Source organism: Fukomys damarensis, unplaced genomic scaffold (genome assembly GCF_012274545.1).
Source record: "Fukomys damarensis isolate Sample0158 unplaced genomic scaffold, DMR_v1.0_HiC HiC_scaffold_2, whole genome shotgun sequence".
Lineage (NCBI taxonomy): Eukaryota > Metazoa > Chordata > Mammalia > Rodentia > Bathyergidae > Fukomys > Fukomys damarensis.
Window position 1 is genome coordinate 12,002,156 of NW_022900914.1, and position 22,564 is coordinate 12,024,719.

The 22,564-nt window shown below is 42.8% G+C and overlaps 1 protein-coding gene across 1 annotated transcript in view; it reads right to left on the reverse strand.

Moving 5' to 3' along the window:
• Positions 1–22,415, reverse strand: part of Capn14 (calpain 14) — a 53,108-nt gene extending 30,693 nt beyond the window's left edge. Inside the window, exon 1 of the mRNA XM_033763484.1 lies at positions 22,029–22,415. Coding sequence (XP_033619375.1) covers positions 22,029–22,059 — 31 coding nt within the window. The 5' untranslated portion in view covers positions 22,060–22,415. The remainder of the gene's footprint in view (positions 1–22,028) is intronic.
• Between the last annotated feature and the right edge of the window lie 149 nt (positions 22,416–22,564).

Consider the following 22,564-nt stretch of genomic DNA (forward strand, 5'->3'; position numbering starts at 1 on the left):
TTTTTTTTTTTTTTTTTTTTTTTTTTTTGGTACCAGGGATCAAACTCAGGCCCTTGTGCTTGCAGGGCAAATGGCGAAACCGCTAAACTAAAACCCCAGCACCATTTTTACTTTTAATTGCGAATCTTAGCCAACCCAATGAGATAAAATAAGTAAACAAGCATAAAAATCAGAGAGCAAACACAAATGATTATTAGCTATATAAATATTATTTTTCATGTTGAATATCCAATAAAATGGGGAAGAAACTATAGAAAATAACAAAACCGAAGATCAATGAAGGCAAGGTAAACCTAATACACAAAATCTAGTGGTGTTCCTTTTATAACAGAAACAACTAACTAGAAAATGTAATGGAAAAAAAATCTATTCCTATAGCAACCCAGTCCACTGGTGTTGTGTCAACAGGCTGTAAAAGTCAGAAGTTTTGGGAGCAAAATGGTGATTCCAGACAGTCATGATAGACATGTAAGCAATCACCAGGGACCTGACATTATCACACACACACACACTTTCAGGGTAATGGAAAAGTTTTGTTGCTGGTGGTGATGTTTTTTGTTTTGCCAAAACACAATAAACCATATATAATACACTTACAAATGCACAACACATTTAAAACTCCATTTAGTTCATTCAAATTAAATTTTTACAGTTAATGTAGAAAAACTACCAAAGAGGTCTGACTTCCATTGGCATTGTCATGCTAAACAATTGTCTTGATTTGGAATAAAATCTGCCTGACCACTGGCTCTCATTTGTAGCAGCCTCCTCTCCACCCTCCCCTGAAGCAGTTGAGAAGTATGTGGTAGATTTTAAAGCTGGGTAAAGGGAGACCTTATGAAATGGAGTGAAAAGAGAACTGGCTAAATATGGGCCCTGCCTGATTTATTCTGAGCCGGAATGTGCTCCTTTTGTTTAGTAAGCAGTGCACAGTGACCATGGTGTGCTAGATTTTGAATTCAAAAACCCAGGAGTGGGCTGTGCTTTCTACCTCTCACCTGTGTGACTTTGAGCAGACTCCTGGTCCTCTCTGAGATGCTTTGCTCACCCATAAAATGGGATGATGCATATTGTGCTGTCTTTCAGCAATCGAAGGAGATAAAGATGTGAATAAAACTCCAAATCTGGCCTACCACTAGTTCTTTTAAATAAAATTTTATTGACACACAGCCATACTTACCTGTTGAATATTGTCTCAGGATGCTTTTTTGTTACAACAGCAGAAGTGAGCAGACGCCTCCAAGATCTTATGGGCCACAGCTTAAAATATTCATTCTCAGACCTTCTGCAAAGTTTGCTGCTCTAAGCACTGTCCCTTCAGGGCAGACTGCTGGAGGGTGCCGTGCAGCTCTACACAGCGACTCACAGAACAAAATGTGGGTGACTGAATCCAATGCTAAGAATTTATCTTAAGGCAATAGAATTTTATCTTTAATCAATTCATGGGCTTTTCAAAGACTTTTAATATTCACAGTTCACATTTATGTCTGCAAACACTTAAAGAAGTAGCCTGAGATTTCGCATTAGTAAGTCTTGGTCTCTAATCCAGTGTTTACCTGTGGCGACATCAGGAGCCCCCAGGGAGTTTCCAGGTGGTTCTGTGGTTACTCATCACAAACAGGAAAACCCACACCTCTAAGTCACAGCAAGGCCTGTTCCCTGAAGGTTTGTAAAGGGGGGAACGATTTTATAAGGATTTAATTTTTCTCACTCTTTAGACATCTTTCTATGTTTAGGTTGAGTTTTTAACAGATGGCACAACGCACACGATTCTTCATTTGTTCAGGAAACGGTGAAGAATGTGGCCTAACTGTGAGCTCTTCAATACAAGAAACGCAGCTCTGATGGGGAAGAAAGAGATGTTTGATAAACATTTGCTGACCAATGGACTGAGCTCATGGGTGTTTGCTGACTTATAAAATGTATAGAAAATAAAGCCCGCCCTTCCCTCTCTTTCTGTTGTGAAGCTGAAATGGACATGAAAAGTTTTGGCTGAACGGTCAACCATTTCACTGCTCTGCTGTTGCTCTGACCACGTTCTGCAGACTTGATTGCTGTAGGGGGGTCTCTTTTACTCTCTCGATTCCCTAGCAGGCTTCCCTCCGGCCTCCTTTCCAGGGGTTTAGTGGGATCCAGGGCAAAGCAGCCCAAAGAAGTAAAATCAGGGTCAGTTGTAAAGCAGAGAAAGAGTCTCCAAGAAAATGTGCATCTCGGAAACTGGTGGGCCCTGAAGAGAGGCACGAAGGCCTAGTACTAATGATGCTTGCTGTGGGGAGGGGGCTGCCTCTGATCATCTGATCGTCTCCCGCCCACCCCATCTTTCATCGTGCTCCACGCAGGTGACACTGCTACAGATCTTTCTGGAGATGCCACACCCACAGACACCCAGAGCACTGGTGTGCAGCTCGAGGTGCCAGATCTCAGAGGCAATGTTCCCCAGGCACTGGAGCACCCACTCAGCCTTTGTGGAAGTCAGACTCCAGTGTCACTTTTTGCAGGATCCAGATATCAGACTAGAAGAAACTTGGTGGCTAACCTACTCAATACCCATGTGTTCAGAAAAAAGACCCTGAAAAATTCAAAGCGGCTCTCGGCCTGCTCAGCCTGACTAGGGCGAGCCCTGGGATGTCTCTTCAGCACATTCTCCTTCCACAGCCAGCCTCCTCCTCATGGACCATGACCCCAGGGGCATCACACGATTTCCTCTCAGGTCTGAGACTTCCTACCCCGGGAGAGAGCAGACCCCTGTCCAGTCTCTCGCTTCTCCATCACCTCACAGCTTTTAGAGGATCAGCCCCTTCAGTTTTCACATTTCTACACATTTGAAAACACATGTGGACCAGAAAGAATTTAAAAACACATGTAAATTAATTCCTCTTATGTTTTTATAGGAGTATTTTCATTTTAAATGAGTCATGAAATTTAAGCTGCATTAAGTGGGCAGACAGAGGCAGCTTTTCTCCCCACCCTAATCCATCATTTCCCATCTGAGTGGCCGGTTCAGATGACTCCCCTCAGAACTACACAGCCCATGAACTCACCTCTACATGAGCAGGCTCTGTGTGTTTTGGTCTCTTTCCGTGTAAACAGCTTCCTGCACACACCCTGTGCTTTGTCCAAATATCTGAGCAGACATGGACAGTGAGGAATTTCTTTCCTCTTATTCCTCCCTGCCTCTGATCACACTCAACCTTCAAAGCTCAGCACAAATTTCACCTTTTCCCAAGGAGCCTTCTCTGTCTACTGTTTATCCTCTCCTCATGGCTGAGTTGCCTCACTGCTACACAAATGTTTTCTCCTCGGCAAAGGTATTGTGAGGACTTGGGAGCTCATGTGGTGGTGGGGCCGGGGGAATTAGGAGCTACCACTATGCAAGAGTCATAGGTCCGTTAGGATCCAGTACTTGCTCTTTGTCCAGTTTGAGGACCGCAGAGGAGGCTTCTGGGTAATGGTAGCCATGGGCTCTCAGCCTAGGAACCATGCTAGTCCAGAGTACCAAGGTATGCAGCTGGAAACCTAGGGAAAATGGTGGGAAAACTGAGTCAATCAGAAACATCTTTTAGGAAATGCTAATGGTAACACTACATAGACTCTGATACAAAAATTCCATTCCTGGAACACAGCAGAAACTGGTGGTGGGCCCTGAAGAGAGGCAGAACTAATGATGTGTGCTGTGGGGAGGGGGTCTGCCTCTGATTGTCTGATTGTCTCCCACACAGACAACAGAAATGCTTAAATTCAATGGCAAAAACATATATGGAAGAATATTCATAACAGAACTGCTCAAAATGGCCCCAAACTAGAAATTACTCACATTGCCAGGAACATGGATAAACAATATGGAGGTTCGCTCACTCCGTAGAATAATAAACAGAACTCTGAATGACCAAAGCAGAGCTGCATGCTACAGTTTTGATGAAAGTCACAAACATAAGTCTAAGTGAAAAAAAATCCAGACACAAAAGCTATGATTCCATTTACATAACTTGCAAAGATGGCAGAACCAATCTATATGTTAGAAATCAGCTTAGTGGCTACCCTGCAGGTAGAGCAATTTATCATCAAACCAACTACACCACTAATAGTTAAGTCAATTCCATTCTTTCTCCATTGATTGTTGTGACGGTCAGGAGAGATTTGCAAGGGAATTTGAAAAGTGGTAGATTCGTTTCATTAAACGAGACTTTATTGAGTACCTTCCACTGCCAGATGTTGCCTGAGATGAGTGGGTTACAGGATTAGATAGAATTTCCATCTTTGGGGAAGTCACAGTCCAGTGGCTGGGCTCACACTCTAAGGAGACCCTCTTCTTTTCACAGGGAAAGATGAATAGTCTATTTAATGGCTGGTTCAGTGGTCCAAGAGTCTTTATTTTGGAAAGTCAAAGATACCTGCATTCTATCAGACCTGGAGAACATTGTCAGACCAAAGCCCTAAGTCAAAGCCTCCCTGGCTCATGCTAGTATTCTAAGCTAGGATTCCAGCCATAAGTTCCTATAAATTAGACTAGGCATTTCCAGAACAAGAATGTTTAACCCATATCCACTTTTCTGTCCACCTATCAAATGTCATCACCTCCAGCCTCCTAGGAAAGGGTCAGAAGCTGACCTGAGAGCTGGCTGCCTTGCTCCAGAGTCCTCCAGAGGCTTGATTGGTGACATTCAGTACCCAGAGGTCAGCAAAATGCTCAGATAAAGACAATTTCTAGATTCCTAGTACAGCAAGGGCCACCACCAGCAGCACACTGACACTGTCACGTGAGGCACTGTTTCACGCTCATGGAGTGTGGACAGCATTGTCAGTATCTTCTTCACATTCCATTACACAGAAGTCAAACTAGCTTCTCTGCGTAATATAATGAGCCAGAGAGCAGCCTACCCGCTTGACCTTGGATATTCAGCAGGCCTTGGGCAGGGTCCTGTTGCTTCCAGTCCACTCCCAACAGCACACAGCATCATCAGCAACTCTACCAAACAGAAACCAGAGCTGGATGGAACCTCAGCGCTTACCCTTTCCACACATAGGTGCCTGCTGAGAACTCACCTCCCGGAGTCTTGGCTCCTCCCCACCATGAGTTCTCTGGGATGGGAGAACCCAAAGCTTTGTGAAGGTATTACACAAATACAATTATTTTCTTAAAATACCCTGCAAACAGAACTTCTTCCAGGAATGCTTTGACAAAACAGAGTTTTAGGGAAGATATGTACAGATGTGACTTAGAGCACTGTTTCATTGCAGGAGCACATGGGACCCGACCTGCTCACAGCCCCACTCATTCACAGGCTGCCAAAGAGCAAAGGCCACAACTCCTGGGCCTTCCTTGATCTAAACTAGACACTGACAGAAGCCAGGGAAGCATCAGCAAGCAGTGGCTGAGGGCTTTGTTTTCTTCAGAGTTGGATGCTGGCCTAGGGAAGGAACTCTGTCTCTTGTGCGATTGCGAGCTCTCCCTCTTCCCTCTACACCCTACATTCCAAATCTTCCATTCGGGCCAATTTTATCTTCGTGTCTGTGGCCACTTGGCTTGGAAACCCCGGACCCTCTTGAGTGTGTACTCACATTTCACCTTGGCTGAGCTGCTCCACATCTAGTAATTCTTCCCTCAAAGCATCTGGCACTCGTGTATCAATTGTGTGAAGACTTCTTGACTCCTCCAGGACCCTTTCCCCAGGTTACCACCACCACTACATGGATTTTCACTAGCACGATTGAGTTGGTTTCAGTTTGCCTGCCCCCACACCGGTACATCTCAGATCCAGAGCTGAGAGCCATGCCGGCAATGCACTGTATGTTCAACCTGTGTCAGTTGAGCTAGAGTCCCTTGCCTCTAGAGCTCCTCTGGTCTCTTTCCTCACCAGCTTCTTTACCTTTTCCCTGACTCCAGTCTCTCACATCTTGGTCTTTTTGTATGACTGACACTTCACTCGTTTTATTAGTATTGATAAAGAAGGTGATACTGACAAAAATAGCCAGCATTCACTGAGGAGTTATAACACACCAGGTACAGAGATGAACATATTGTATGCAGGATCTCATTGGATCCTCTCCACTTTGGAAGGTGGTCCTATTATTGTCCTCGTTTTACCAAAAAAGGAATCTGAGGCACAGAAATGATAGCTTGGTCAAGATAATCACACATAGTAAATAGCAGAGATAGGTAGGACTAATCCCTGGGCATTTCATATTGGATCAACTTCTCATCATGCTGGTCAAGAAACTATGCCTTTCTATCACTTGGTCAAATCCAAGGTGCTTATTCTAGTTCAAAGCTCCTTGACTTCTTGACCCCACTCTTCCTTACACAGTTTTGTTTTGTCTGAAAGTTGTGTGGGGATAGCAGGAGAAATAGATGTAGGAATTAAAGACGGGGGTAAAATCCTACTTAGTTAAGCAAGCTCTGATTTTCTCTTATGAAAAATCAGAATAATAGTTCAATTCTAACTTGAGGCTCACATCAAACCAGGAACATGAAAATATTTTATAAAAACTATACAAATCTCTGACTACACATAGGTAGTGGATCATTATTATTATTATTGATCTCTATCTTGCAGGCATAACTTATTCATTTTCATCCCTTCATTTTTATCTTTCTTTTTCTAGTCATCATTTTAGAACCTCCACGCTGGAGGGCTGCATCTTAACCCTTCAGACACCATCCCAGACAGCACAGGGCTGGGCTCACCGTGTCTGAGTAATTGTCATTCTGGTCATCATTGGAGTTAGCATGAGTTGTGCCAAAGTTTAGCAAAACCCAAGGGTCATTTCCTCCCTTGACAAATCTCATCCTGTGTGACACAAAACATATGGCCAGAGAGACTCACTGGCCTCTCACACCTGCCCTGTGACCCTTTGGTTTATTAGGGGTCACCATTCCCCTCCCACGCGAGACTGGTGTTTCTGAAATGAGTTCGTAGAGTCAAGTACACCTGTTAAAGACCCTTCTGTTGCTGCATGGGACAGGCAGCCCCTGACCCTGCAGTGGGTTGTGGGCCAAAAATGGGGTCCCAAGGCTGTGATTTATGGTCAGGAATGTGCTTCCTGTGGAAACAAGGCCTCAGGATGTCCAGATTCTCAGGAATTCCCATGGTATTTGCCTGTGTTCCGGGCAGCAGCGATTGGGTGCTTGCTGCAGTTCTAGATCCTGGAAGCAGAGCAGGGAAAGAGAGGAAGAAGCTGCTCAGCCTGGAGGCACAGCAGCAGACTGGAAAAGGAGCACTGGTTCAGGACCAAGAAACAGGAGCTCAGGTCACCAACCACATGAAACTAGTCAGGCCACCTCCCTCTCTGCACCTCAGATCACTTACAGGAAACAGGGAGGTTGTGCTCAATCAGCTCTCAACTTGCTGTTATGACATCCTGTGACTCATTCAAAGGTGGTCAAATTTGTCTCCTATCTCCCACTTCCTGATGCTCTCTCTGAACAAGCTGCCCTCCCACAGACCCAGGTGCACTCTGTGAAGGTATCTCCTCACTCCTTCATTCAGAATTCCCTTTTTTTTTTTGGTTACTGGAAAGCAATCTGATTGAACTAGTTCTCACTAACAAGTAAATAGCTCATCACAAGTTCTCGACCTCACCACAATTTGGCATTTTTGGAAACAGTATTACATGCCTATAATCCCAGCACTCTGGGAAGCTGAGGCAAGAGGACCACAAGTTTGAGCTCAGCCTGGGCAACTTAATGACTTAGTGAGAACTTGTCTCAACATTAAAACATTTTAAAAGGGGCAGGCTGGGGATCTAGCTCAGTGAGAAGGCCTTGGGTTCAATCCCTTACTCAGTACCAAAAAGAAAGGAAGGAAGGAGGGAAGGACGGAGGGAGGAAGGAAGAAAGAAAGGAGGGAAAAAGGAAAGAAAAAATCCGTACCCAAGTGAATCCCCAATTATTAGAATTTCAGGCAGTGAAATAAGAAGTGAAAAGGTCCAGTTAAGCAATAAATTGTGGCACAGAGTGAAAAATAACTACTCAAAAGATTTATTCTTACATGATGATTTGTGTTATTTTATTAGATGCGCATTAAAAATCAAGTGAAACTCTTATGTGTCCAACATAATTGTAAAAGGGAAAATGACTAACATACTTATGGATAAGCTCTAAAAATTGATTTCCTTTTTTTGCAGAGATAAGAATAAAGAATCCACATGCAAAACATTGACTCTAGTCCCATATATCTTACTGTGCATTCAACTAAAATTAAAATGGGTCAAAGATCTAAATGTTAAAACAGAAACAAGCTGCTAGAAGATTAAATAGGTAAAATTCTTAAAAGCATAGGCTTGAGGAAGGTCTTTCTGAACAGTACCCCAATTGCATAAGAAATAACATCACGAATCAACAAATTAGATCATATCAAATTAAAAACCTTCTGCACAGAAAAGGAAACGACCAACAGAGTGAAGAGACCACCTACAGAATGGAAAAAAATTTTGCCAGCTATTCACTCAGTCAGAAGACTAATGTCTAGAATGTATAAAAGAAAAAATAATTGGAACCCTCAAAATAAAAGACCCAATCAAAACATGGGCAACTAAAATGAATAGACACTTCTCTGAAGCATTACAAATGGCCAATAACTACCTGACAACTGTTCAATGTCCCCGGCCATTAAAGAAATGCAAATTAAAATAACACTGAGATTCCATCTTGCTCCAGCAAGAACACCTACCATTCAGAAATCAAATAATAACAAGTGCTGGCAAGGCTGTGGATACAAAGAACCCTTCTATATCACTGACGGGAATGTAAACTAGTACAACTACTATAGGTATCAGTATGGCGATCCCTAAAATAACTAGAAATTTCATGTGACCCAGCTGTTCCCCTTCTAGGTATCTTCCCCTCAAAAGCTAAAGAGATACATGCATACTCATGTTTATGGCAGCAACACAATTCATAATAGACAAATCTTGGAAGTGGCCTATATGTCCATCAACAGAATAGATAAAGAAAATGTGGAATTTATAGACAATGAATACTTCCCTGCCACAAAGAAGGCTAAACCTGAGTCATTCGTAAGAAATGGATGCACCTTGAGACCGTATTGTTAAGTGAAATAAATCAGACACACAAGCTTTAAAAAAAAATCATCACACAAATTTTCTAATATGAGAAACCCAAAATCTAAATAAAGAGCAAAATAAAAGACAGTAACATATAAGGAGGTAGATCCTTCACAAATGGGAAAAGGATCCAGAGATGGAAGGGGAAGGGAGGGGAGCAAAAAAGGATGAAAAAAAAAAGTAACTAAGATGTGCTGTGTACCCGCGCCAACCTCACACAAGGGATGTAACCAGCAGGGACTGCCAATATGTACTAATACAAAAGTAAAATCCGAAGGAAAAAATTAGATAAAATCACAGGATAGCGCTGTTCTGCAAAGGGGTATCTTCGCCAGTGCTGTAGATAAACTTAAGGTGCCAGTGGATTCCGAAGCACCTAAACTTCATAAAATCAACTGACAGATTTTACTTTTCCTTGATGCCTTGCCCCTACTTGTCTGTGTTCTTTTGATTATATGTTTTCAAAACCAGGCTCCAACAAGTCAAAGAGAAGGGCTTTGATTTATGAGTGGGCAAAAGGTCAATATTAAGATCAAAAGAATGAAAGAAAAAAAGGTGCCTCTGTCCAGACCTTTCAAATATTAGAAATTTATCCCTAAATCAAGATAATAAAAAGAGATTTTGTGGACTAGCCCAGAAATTAAAAGTCACTTCCCAGGTTCCAAAATCAATTCCGTGACCTAAATTACTAATTCCTTCACACACACAATATATTCAGAATGCCACCAGAAAATATTCTTTAAGAAATTCATTGTGCAGTTAGGAAATAAAGGCAGATGAGCTGTTTTTCTCAACAAAGGAGTGTTTTCCTAAATTATCAGAGAGCTATTTAGAATTCTGAGGACATTTATTTATAATCCATAATTGGAGAGAACTCGAATCAAGCAAGGATGCTCGATATGAGAAGGGTGCGCGGACAGCATTGTGCGCCACACCCAGCAGGAACGCAAGGCAGGTAGGCAACAAGATAGTCGCACCAGGCAAGGGTTAGGGCTCCTGAGGTGGTGGGAGCAAGCACACGCAGGAATGCACTACATCAAGCTCCAGGCAGGCAGGCAGGCAGCATCATAGGGTCCAAATCAACCACAATAACCTGTCCACAGAGCACAGCTTGACCCACAGAAACTAGCAGAGATAAGAAGATCATGGTCTTACAGGAAAAAGTGCTCTACAGAGAGAGCCCTGATAGGTACTGGTGTGCAGGGCAACTGCTTGATCCTGGGAAGTCAAACAAAGAACAGAGTTACTGAAACAAGACCTGAAGGGCCATGACACACTTAAATTGGGCCTTATTTATTTGCCCATTCTAGGGCCAGAATTGGTCACTAAATATTGGGGGGGCAGAGGATAAATGAAAGCATTTATGTCCCTCTATTTTGGTTATTGTTTCTCTAGCTACCTTCTCTGATATAGTGCTGGTCCAGGGGGCAGGTTTGTATGGCCCTTGGGGCCATGCTAGGGCACACAATAGTGCGGGTACACACTTCCGCATGACAAGCACGTAATATTCCAGTTAGATGCACAGCTCACGTGGGCAGTTCGCCAGCAAGCTCAGGAAATGTGCCTTCGTCTAGCACTGCAGCCTTTTTTAAATAAACATATTTTCTCCCATGACCATTGGAAAGAATTTGATGACCCAGTTTACGAAAAGATGCTCATAAACTGATGATAGTTTGTCAGGGGCTAATGATTCAATTTTAAAAGCATACTCCTAGAAGCACGGTTTTTCCACTCACACGGCAATGGGGAGACCCTTTTGGAAAGATGAGCCTACCTGGTAAGCCCAGAAATCACACAATTGTGAGGCGATAGCCTTCTTCCTAACAAACGCCGTCCAAAGAGAGAAAACAGAAATGTTCTGCAATGAGATCTGCTTTTTCTTTTCCTTTTTAGCTCTTAGCCTGCTCACCTGATAGATTAAGTGTTGTCTGGACTTTTTTTTTTTCCAAAGTCTCATCTCTTATTTTCTGCCTCTATTCTTAACTGTAAACTTGGCATTGTCAAATATATCCAAATCAATATGCTGCTAAAGAACACATTTCTAATGATTTTTCTTCCTGTTCCTGATGTCATTGTCTCCCGAGTGTTTCACAGTTTTGCCTCTGCTTACCTGCCTTATTTAATTGCTTACTTTTGCTTTGTTTTGTTTTCCTTTTGATGTGATCTGGCCTATCTTTATTGACAGAAAATTTCTTTGCCATTACTGTGCTCTCAACAGGAAAAAACTGATTGCCAGAAAGAATAGTATGGTTTCTGCATTTCCTCCTTTGAGGTGCTGGCCAATTTTTGTTTCATATCACGGGAGACACAGTTAGAAGAGAGGCCCTACGGGAAATGAACCATGACTAATCCTAAGGCTGCAAGGAGTGCACTGTATCTGATGCTCAGAAGATACTAGAAAGGAGGAACAGAGAGTCCTGAGGTCCCCAGCTCCCTGGTCAGAGTGAAGTCAGTACAGCAGCCCACTTCTGAGTGTTGTCATGAATAACCACCGGAAATGAAGTCCCTCCCATGAGTCTCTGGGGCTGCCAGTCAAAGGGATTTCTCACCTTAACAACTCCGTCCGCAAGCCATCTTAAAGCTTGCAGTTGAATAGTATCTCCCTGTATCCAGGAAATAATGCTTTTATGGAATTATCTGGGCTACAATTTTCACGAGGAACATGCATGGACTTAAGTTGAAATACATTTTCCTCAATCTCTGGTACCAAAAAAATAAATAAAGAAAATAAAGAAAGAAATACATTTTCCTCTTAAATCCCATAGAAGCTTTCATTCCTTTCAAAATATCCCTTTAAGTGAAAAACAATCTCTGGTAAACCTGTGACTCTGGGCTTTCAGGAATGAGGAAGCAGCCCCACAAGCATTAACCATCCTGGTGACCTCAGATCTGGGCTTCCCCAGATGTGGTGTTTGGTAGCTTGATCTATTCTTTCTGGAACTTTGGGGTTTGCACCCTACTAAAAGCCAAAAGGTAGATCCAGATAAACTTGGGATTCGACCCTGTCCAAATTATTTCTAACTAGTCAGATTACCTCAGACCACTAATACCTCTGAAGGTCCCAGTTTTATCACCTACAAAATGGGTAAAACAGACACTTTATATGATAAATGGAAAATTCAATTATTCATTTTGTAACAAATATCAAACCTTTTGCCCAAGAGCTAATAGACAACAAGCATTCAACAAATTTTGCCCAAATAGCAATTATGATTACTCCTTAATGACTGGATTTGGCACTTACTGAGAGGTTTTCAGGACCTCCTAGCCCTTGGGACTGAGTGTGATTTCCCAATAAGGCATCTAGGTGAAGGTATCAGAAACAGATGCAGAGGTCAAAATTGCCATGGGTTGAATATCTGTGTCCCCCTAAATTCATGTGGAACCCCCAATATGATGGGATGGGGCGGGCCTTGGGAGGTGATTAGGTCAAAAGGGTGGAGCCCATATGAATGGAATTAATGCCCTTATAAAAGGAACCCTAGAAATCCCTTCTGTTCCATGAGGATGCAAGAAGTCAACAGCTTGAGACCAGAAAGAACACACAGCCCAGAACCTGGCTGAGCTGGCACTGTGATCTCAGACTTGCAACCTCCAGACCAGGGAGAAATAAATGTCTGCTTACAAACTACCCAGTCTATGATACTTGGTTATAGCAAACCAGACCAATAAAGACAGAAGGGGAGAGAGGGGCTAGGGAGACAAATGCTCAAGACTTACTGACATTTAGCTGGTCACTGAAAGCTGGCAAGTGGGTGATACCACAGGAGAAGGTGGGCAGTTTTGGCTCACGCTCTTTCCAGTTTTTGTTCTACTGTGTGACAGCCCTTCAGATGGCACTCTTTATGTTTTAGCTCTTTAAATGATTCATGACACAATATAATGATTCTGTCCTCACTGTCAAACACGTCACCAGAGACCACATCAGGAGAAGCTCATTCAGTTCAAGGCCACAGGCACCAGGATAACTGGTGCTTCCCTCCCTGCTAGTCTGCACTCTGACCCCTGTGCTTCTGTTCCTTCATCCAGGAGAAGACAGACCTTGTAGCTGTGGGGAATGGGACATGAAGCATTCTCTGTGGGAATTCCCTGCACACCACCTAACATGGACTGGAATCTCTGTCAGCACTGATATTGGCCATTTCCTAGCTTCGTGTTCGTGCAACTACACCCTTACAGTCGTGTTGACATCTACATCTCAGCCCTGAGGATACTGGAGGTGCTGTCAATTAAGGATCATGTCTCCAACATGTGGATTCTGTCTGTCCCACCCTGCAAAGCAAAACCTCTTTAAGAAGATGCTCGGACAGTGAGTCTGCCTTTTGGAAGTCCCAGTAAGAAATTCCTCCAGCCTCCTGCCCCACTGTGGCCTCAGGTTCTAGAAAGGGCATTGCCATCAACCCAGGCTTCCAAGAAACAGCACTCAGGGTCTGCTCTATGCATGGGCACTTAGGGTTGTGTATGTCTGTTAAATCTAGGAAGATGCTACGTACCAGATGCTTTTAATAGAAAATTTTTTGAGCAGCCAAAAAAGGAAAAAGTAAATATTGAAAAAGATCACAACTCCCAGGCTAGAAAGATGAATTAACTGGATTCTTTCATACCTGGGTAGGTATCAGAATATCACTGAATTTAGAAAAACAAGAATGCTTACTTCCTTTCCATTTTCAACATTGTTCTGAAAATTCTGCCAAATATGAAATATAGGTTATAAACCAAAATACTAGCAATAAAGAGATAATGACATTAGTTGATGATCTTCACATAAGTAGAAAACTTAAAAATGAACTAAAAAAATTCATAAAGTGAAAAGTACCAAGTAAAATAACTATATACAAGATATTTTTAAATTAATGGCATTGCTACAAATAATAATAAATAGAAGCTACCATAATAGTATCTCATTTATAACAACAATAAAATACGAAGTAACTGGTATAATCTTAAAGAAAACTTTTTTATATATTCCAGGGGAACTGTAAAAAGCTTATAGAGATGTAAAAAATATTTTTAAAAACAGTCATGCCATATTCCTGGATGGGAAGATAAGTAAGAGGATTAAGATTATTCCTCTTAAAAGTAATTTATAGTTTCAACGAGATTCTGATAAAATTCTAATGTATTTGCTTTGTTGGGGAGAGAAGACACAGGAGATGGTATCTGGGAAAACTTCTTTCAAATTAAATTAAACACAGAAAAAATATTAATATCCTTACTGTAAAAATAAGGGGTTCTTTCAAAACAATTAGACACGATATATTATTAATATATTATGAATAATTAAACACTGTATATTTTAGAAAAATGAAATAAAATATACTATCAGAAAAATGTAATAAATAAACAATTTTTAACTTTTTGTAATGAAATATGTACCATTTTTAAATGATCTATTATTTATTTCCAAAATAAGAAAATACAATGAAGTATTTTAAAATAAAATATTTTATGAATTAAAACAAAATTTCATAACAAAATAATAAGGGAATAATAACAGTAGCAGTATCTCATTATCTCTAAAGTAGTTACTTAGAGTATAGGACAATTAAAAATAATTTTAAACAATATACAGTGCTGGAAGGAAAAAACACTAAGAACTGATATCGTGGTAAAGATATAAATTGGTGTACTATCTTTGGAAAGCAATTTTGTGATAAGTATCAAAAGCATTAATACTGCTCCCAGCAATTCCATTTACAAAACATACAATAAGAAAAATCATGAGTGAAGATTTATGTGCAGAAATGTTCATGTTTCGATGTCATGCCCACTGAATGGATAATTCTGAAATAGAACTTTTACTAAATTTGTTGAAATAACTTATACGTCTATTGTTGCAAATGATTTATGTCTATCACTGTGATTAATTTAAAATTTTTCATACAGTTGAACATTAGCATTAATTTCAATTTAATTATTCAAAAAAAATTTTTTTCAGAATATGTGAAAATAGCCATGATGTGCTGTTGGCTAGCAGAAAAGGATAGGCAGTATATTATGTGTACAGGAAAAAAAAAGAAGCAAAATTATCCTCAAATTTTTATAATTCAATGAAGAGAAATAAAAGACAGAGAGGAGGAAAAAGACAATAATGACAAGAAGTGAGAATAACCAAGAAAATTTTAGAACATACCATTAAGAGGGGGTGACAATTGTAATGAAGTTATAGTAATTTAAATGGCATGTTATTAAAAGTAGACAAATTGCTCACTGAAACAAAATAGACAACTCTGTAATGAGATAACTGACAATGTAAAAAGGAAGAAAAGGGCTAACAGTGTAGGGAAAGTGGGAAGGGTAGGGGAAAGGTAATAAGGGAAAAGAAAAAAATACAAGAAAATGAAAATATGGAAATAAAGTGTTTGTAAACGGGGAGGGGAGGAGGGGGTGAAGGGAGGGCAGGGACAAGGGGAAAAAATGAGAACCAAGACTTGTCATGTAGAGGTACAAGTTCCCAATAACGAATGTAACTGTACTGTATACATAAAATGTATCAATAAACTCAATTAAAAATCAAAATAGACAACTCTGAAGTATGGATTATATCACCCAATAATTTATAATAATTTATCTTGGAAAAGACTTGACAAAAGAAAATGGAAGATGATTCAACTGAAAGAACTAACAAAGAATCTGGAGGTAATTTCAAATAGATCATCACCTCACAAATTTCTATGAAGAAAATAAAGGAGGTGAAGGAGGAGGAGGAGATGAGAGCCAGGCGTGCTGGTGCAAGCACGTAATTTCAGTACCCTGGGAGGCTGAGGCAGGAAGATTGCAAGTTTAAACCCAGCCTGGGGAATTTAGCAAGATCCCATCTCAAAATAAAATATATAAAATATACAGAGATGTAGCTCAACGTAAAGCCCCCAAGCTTAATCCCCCAGCGGCAGCGGCACCTCTTCCACTTCCACCGAAAAAAAGAAAAGAAAAGAAAATCACATATCTTAGTACTCAGGAGGCCAGGGCAGAAGGATTGTTGAGAGTGCAAGGCCAACTAGAACTTCACAGCAAGACCCTCCCTCACCCCACCTCGTTATTAGGAGAAAGTCAATTACCAGGTTTTTGAGCCGGAAGACTGATGTAATAATATGAGAAATCATAAATGGGAAAAGTAGTTTTTGCTTTAGAGCAATTGGAAACTCCTTTAACTAAATCTTATCATCTGCACCTAATCCTACCATCAAAATTAAAAATACAACTTTAAAAGCAAGAGGCCGTCACTGAGTAGCAGGACTTTAATGGAGTGGGCGGCTTCACCCGAGCAGGCAACAAGACCCCCTCGTCTGCTTTTTGACTTCTAATCATTATGCTCCTATCTTCCGTCCCCGTCAGTGTCTCTGCGCTCACAGACATTCCTAGGATGGCCATACCCTTATTGTTTTATAATCATTGGCCACCTGCAGGCAGCTCACAGTGCCAGTCTTCCCGTTCGCTAACAAGAGCCTCACCAGCAGCAAGCCGAGTTTGGGCGCCGATGCCAGCCGGGCCGGGTTTCAGAACACAGCTGTTCTCCCCCGGGAGCGCGGGCTAGCGTCCTCTAGTGGGGAGAGGGGCACAGAAACGACATTCACCGTTTCCGTTTTGGTTTCGATCAAGAATTCTGCTCAGAGCCAAACGTACTGCTAGGAGCTCAATCTCCCCGTTGAAATCCGCGCCCCCTACCGGCCCTTCTCATAACTGCTGCATCAAGGCTTAGGTTAATTTTGGGAGCTCCAGGGATTTGGGTAAACTGCTTCAGGCTTTTTGTGAGTTGAAGAAAGTCAACTGAGGACATTGGTCAGAAAAGATATCAGTGCAGGCACAGCCTTCGACCTCTGGCGTGAGTGTCAATGTGGGCAGTTTTGAGGGGTGCTGTGTGTCGTGCCCATCTGGGCCTACCCCAGCTGCTGCGGTGGGCAACCGGTGGGCAGCCGGTGGGCCAGGCACACTGGGGGCCTGGCATGGCTCCTGGTGACCCAATAGGGCGTCCTCAGCCCCGCTTCGATCCGTGTGCACGGTCAGCCTCAGGACTCCTGGGTGTAAATGTCAGTGAACACGGGTTGCACTCCGACCTTCGGACTGTACATAGAGCAGGCATACAAGTGGACACAGGTGCATCTTTCCCACAGTGATTAATAAACCTTTGGTACCTACAAAAAATTTTCTTTAGGTAAGAGAAATATCTTCAAATCTTTTTTCCCATCACATGAGGAAAAATGGGTGTGGGATGTGGGGATGGGTCTATGTAGGTAAGTATTGGAGAAGGCTATAAAAGAAATGGGAAACTCCCTTTCCTAGATACCTTCCTAATTTAAAAATTATTTAATATACTATACAGTACTCTGCTCTTAGATGAATTCAGAAAAAATGTGAATCCCCCTTTTCTGCCCTTCCAGGACTGCAATCCCTCAATGTTGCCAGGACCATGCCACCCTCTAGAAACAGCCTTTGCTTCAAAAGCAGAGACAAAGACGAAGGTGGGGGGGTTCCAAGTAGAGCTCATGAGTCTTGCAGGCTACAGATGTCCTATCTTTGGGAGTGCAGGTTCTTGGAGAGAAAACTGAGCGCATTGAGAACTGGCCAAGAATCTGGAAATACTTTCAAATAGATTACCACCCCACAAATTTATATTTTAAAGATGATGAATTTAATTGTCACATATAAAATTTAAAATCACTGGGAAATTACAAAAACAAAAAAGAGAGAGAGAGAGAGAGAGAAAAAAAAAACAGGGCCAGGGATTTAGTTCAGTGGTTCTGCTGCCTGCCTTGTAAGTACAAGGTCCCGAGTTCAATCCCCTGTACCAAAAAAACAAAAACAAAAACAACCCAAGAAAAAAACAAGAGAAAAAAAATCTTCAAGTTTCTCAGTAGGCATTTTAGTAAGACTAGACACACACGGAGACTGGGGATTTATTTCAGTGGTTTTACTGCCTGCCTGGCAAGTGCAAGGTCCTCGGTTCTATCCCCTATAACATACATATATACATACATACATAAATAAATAAATCTAGACACACACACACACACACACACACACCCCATGGCCTCCTGTAGCACGGGCTTTCCTCCTGGAAATGGTGGGGTTCTCGGGTTAGCTCTCCTCCTGCTGCATCTGGAGAAGAAGCCAGCTTTGAGCCCAGGACGGAGCCAGGCCCAGCATCAAAGCAGACATAGCAGTGATGGTACTGATGAGAAATATCACTCCCGGACGGCTGGACCCTGGACTTCACCTGGTCCTTTTTCTGTCTCCTTTCCAGTTTACAAAGTTCCCAGAACAATTTCCTCATCTTTCTATTTTCATTCCAAACTTCCCTTCCCTTGTGTCCATGCAGAATTCATCCGAGGAGCAAATGAATTGCTATTTACTGAAAACTTAGTATAGATATACAAAAAAATAGAATAGGTCCTCGACCAAACACAATTTATTTTAGCCCCATAACCACATGGGGAAGTATTACTCATTGGGAGGCCTGGTTTCACATAGGAGAACATTTTCATTACAAAAGATTAAACAACTGATATGTGCTCCCAAAAAATGTGCATTGGAAATTTAATCCCCAACGCTACAGTGATGGGAGGGAGGAACAATGAGAAGCGTCCAGGTCGTGGGGCCTCACCTCCATGAATGGATTGATGCCGATTATAAAAGGGCTCAGTTGAATCTTTTGCTCTCTCACACTCTCCTCACCCCTCTGCCATGGCTAATGCAGCAAGAAGTCCTTGCCGGACAGCTGCCCCTCCATCTGGAGCTTGCCAGACTCTAGAACCACGAGCCAATAAATTCCTGCTCATTATAAACTGCCCAGTCTCAGGTACTCTGTTGTAGCAGCACAAAATGGACTAAGGCCATAACTCAGCCTGATTCTCAACTGTAGGAAGTGGCTGAACCGATGCACTTTCCACTCGCACTGAGATCAATAAAACAAGTAAAACACAGTAGTGGGCCGAAATGTGCATTATCCAGTGGGAAGCAAATAATTTCAATACGTAATGACAGTAAAGTGCAGTAAATGCAGTAACAAGGTTCCTGTGAAGTAGCTTGGGAGTGGAGAGGAGGGAGCAGCAAGCTTAGGAGAGAGCTGCTAGTCAGCTCCTCAGGAAGGAGGTGTGGCGGGCAGATGTGTGCCCTGGCAGAGGGGTGAGCCGGGAAGTCAGAGGTGCTGAGAACAGTGCCCAACAATCCTGGGGGCAGGAGCCCACATGCATATGTGGGAGGCTATGGGTGGCTCTCCAGGCTACAGGAGCAGGCCTGGGCCAGGTAGAGAGGGACCTTGAGCTGCCCTGATTGTGGACAGTTGGCCCTGCTTGATGGGTACTTCCTGACTCCTCTCACCTCTCCTGGCAGACTACTTAAGCTTTCATCTCAGGATGTCCCTGCAGGCTCCATCTTCTCCCTTTCCTTCTGCCCAGACCTTGGTGGTCTTGGCAAGAAGGGAGAGAAAGGAGAAAGTCTCTGTTTCCAAGTCATATTCCCAAAGGGTGTTGACAAATGCCAACTGCTAAAGAGTCCACTATTAGCAATTATATTCCTTGAGCCAATGAGTCATCCTCAGTTAGGATATAAATGAACCGGAAGGAACTACTCACTAACTTATTAGGCATAAGCTTATTAAGTAGCTTATTAAACATTAATGTTATTAAGTGTTAACCTTATCCAGCAGCCTATTAAACCGCTTCTTAAGTAGGAGTCAAGGCAGCACCATGTAGTGAATAATAACAACGGTGATGATAATATTAAGAGCTAAGGATAAACTGAGTGGTCTCAGGGGACTTGGCACTGTGTCAGGCATGCGACATACACTATGTCCTTTAATCCTGAAAAATGCTGTCACCATTTCCCTTGCAGAGACAAGGGAGTTGAGGCTTAAGAGCAAAGCCACCTTTCCGCAGTCACTGGAGGCCCCTGAGAATTCAGGGGACAGAGCCTGGCAGGAAGGAGGCCAGGAGGAGGCAGAGGGCTAGGAACAGAGGCTGCTGGCAGAACCATGGGAGGGAGAGAAGTCAAGGTCTGGGGAACTGTATGCAGCAGGATCTGCTTTTCATAAAGTCCCCAAACAGAAGGCCACCACAAGGTATTTCCCAGGCTTGTATGTCTGTGTGTGTGAATATACATATAAGAGCAGTTCAAAAGTCATAATAATATTCACTGAATTCATCATAGGGGTCCCTCCAGGAGTACAGAGGGGCAGGGGACAGGACAAAGGAGGAACACACAGATAGATGTAAATTGCGGTTAATTTTTGTAGCTCTTAGGCTGGATGATAAGTTCACAAGCGCTTCATTATATTATTTTTAAAAGAAAAAAAAAAGCAAAAATCCTATTTTTGCATCTAAGGACCAGAAAATTTTTTAAAAAGTAAAAGACAGGGAGAATAATAAATGAACAGCCAAATACCCATTATCTAATTTAAGAAATAAAACACTGCAAATAAATTTGAAGCTGTCCATGTGCCCATCCCTAATTCCATTGTACTTTCATTGTACCTCCAGTATACCACTTCTGTGAATGGTATTTTATAATCCCTTTTAAGGAAGTTAGATTTCTAACCATTCAGAGTTGAGAATGGAGTAGATATATCAACAGGCTTTAGTTAAATCAGATGTTCAGAGCTGAAATTCAGTGGTACAAAATAGAACATCTATCCTGATTTTAAAAACTACTGAAACAGTTCTGTCACAAAGCCGGTGACACCCTAGCCACCCTAGCCGCACCTGGCACAGTACACAACCCTGAGCTTTCCTCAAACCAAGAAGGCTGGTGTGCTGACTATTCAGTTCCCATGCCACGTGAGTGAAACATCTGTAAGATTACCGCTTTGCCCCATAAGCTGGTGCTCGTGTAAACACCAAGGGCGCACTGTGAATCATACTGGGGTGCAGAGAACCCAGAAATGTGATCAGCTTTGGAGTTCAAGAATGGAGTCAGGAGGCCCGAGTTATAACTAAGGTGATTCCAGCAAGCACTCCCCTCTGAAGATCCCCAAGGAAATCCCAGCAGCCTGTCTCTCCCTGCAGCTCCCTGAGGCACTGAGCTACAGTACATGTCAGCCTGAATGCATCATCGGTCTGCTAAGTCTGCTGTCTCTCTGACCTCCCCAGGTAGCCGAAGCACTTCTCCGAATGTCTTGACTCCTGCAGTAGAAAATTTGCAATCACTCTTAGCTCTGCCTCATTCTCATTTCCTCTTTTGATGAGTATCAAGACCTATATAGCCATTGCTATACCGCTAAGTCCCTTAAATACAACTTTTCCTCCATTCCCATTGCTGTGGTGCCTGTAGGTTCCTAACTCAGCTCTTAGCCGCTGGCCCCTTGCTTCTCCACTTCCTCCCTGCACTGCCCAGCATTACCAGTCCCACTGGGTCAATTAGCTAAGTGCCTCCTTGCAGGCTGAAGGGAGGGCAGCGGAGCCCTCTGTCTTGGGGAGGAGGAGTGGCTTCTCACCACGCTGTTTAGCTTGGTGCTAATGCAGAGCAGACAGGCTTGGAGCATTTAAACTTTCCACTAGCAATGAATGCATCTGTTTTTGCCTACACCTGACCTTTGCTCCACCCACTCTCCTTGGTATGCAGCGGAGATGCTAGCTGTGCCTCAGTCACAGCCGAGAGAAGATCTGACAAAACAATGCTCATGGAGGTCTTAGCCCAGGCATCTGCACATGGTGAGCATTTTGTTAATAAAACCCTCATTACTAAGAACAGTGTTACGGATTCCTCGGGCCTTGTTTGGTTCCTGCCTTGGCACGCACAGCCTCCACGTCTGGCCTCATTCACCTCTTCCACTTTCTGGAACCCTATACTCTAGCTATACCTGACTTGGACACCCCAAGTTCTTCCACAGCCCCGAGCTTTTGCCAATGCCCTTCTCTTAGCCTGGAATGGATTCATTACTTCTCTACGGGTTTACCACTGAAGATCCAGTTCTCAGCAAGCTTTCTGTGAAAGCAGAATCAAATTATCAACACAAGAGGGACGGCTCATACCTGGAGCTTTCTTCCACGGCCTGCTGCTCATGTCTCCTCTGTAAAGCCGGCCTCGAGTACAGCTTCTGGAAGAATCTTAGCGCTACCCTCTGTCACCCAAACCATGTCTACTCAATATTCTGTTCAATACTTGTGTGTGGGGAAGTTGTTTCGTTTTATCGGAATGAATGGGAGCAGTTTTGACTTCACCCTAAGCCTAGCAAAGAGCTTGGCTAGTGACAGTTTTGGTTATTTTATGTAACCTGAATTGGACCCTCTATCCAACCGCCACGAAATATACTCCTAACTACTAGAATACTTGTGTTCCCAGGGAACTGACCTCAGTAACTAAAGGAGCACAGAGAGCAAAGCAGGGACAGCGCTGTCTTTACTGCCGTCCCTGAGAGGGCGCTGTTCCCAAATCAAACCCCCAGAGGCGAGTCCCGAAATGCCAGCTCTTTCCCACAGGACTCGGTCCGCATCCCTCGGCCGCGCGGCCAGAGAGCGCCTGCCCACAGACATGGCGGCGCCCTGCTCGGCTTCGCGTCGCCCGCACC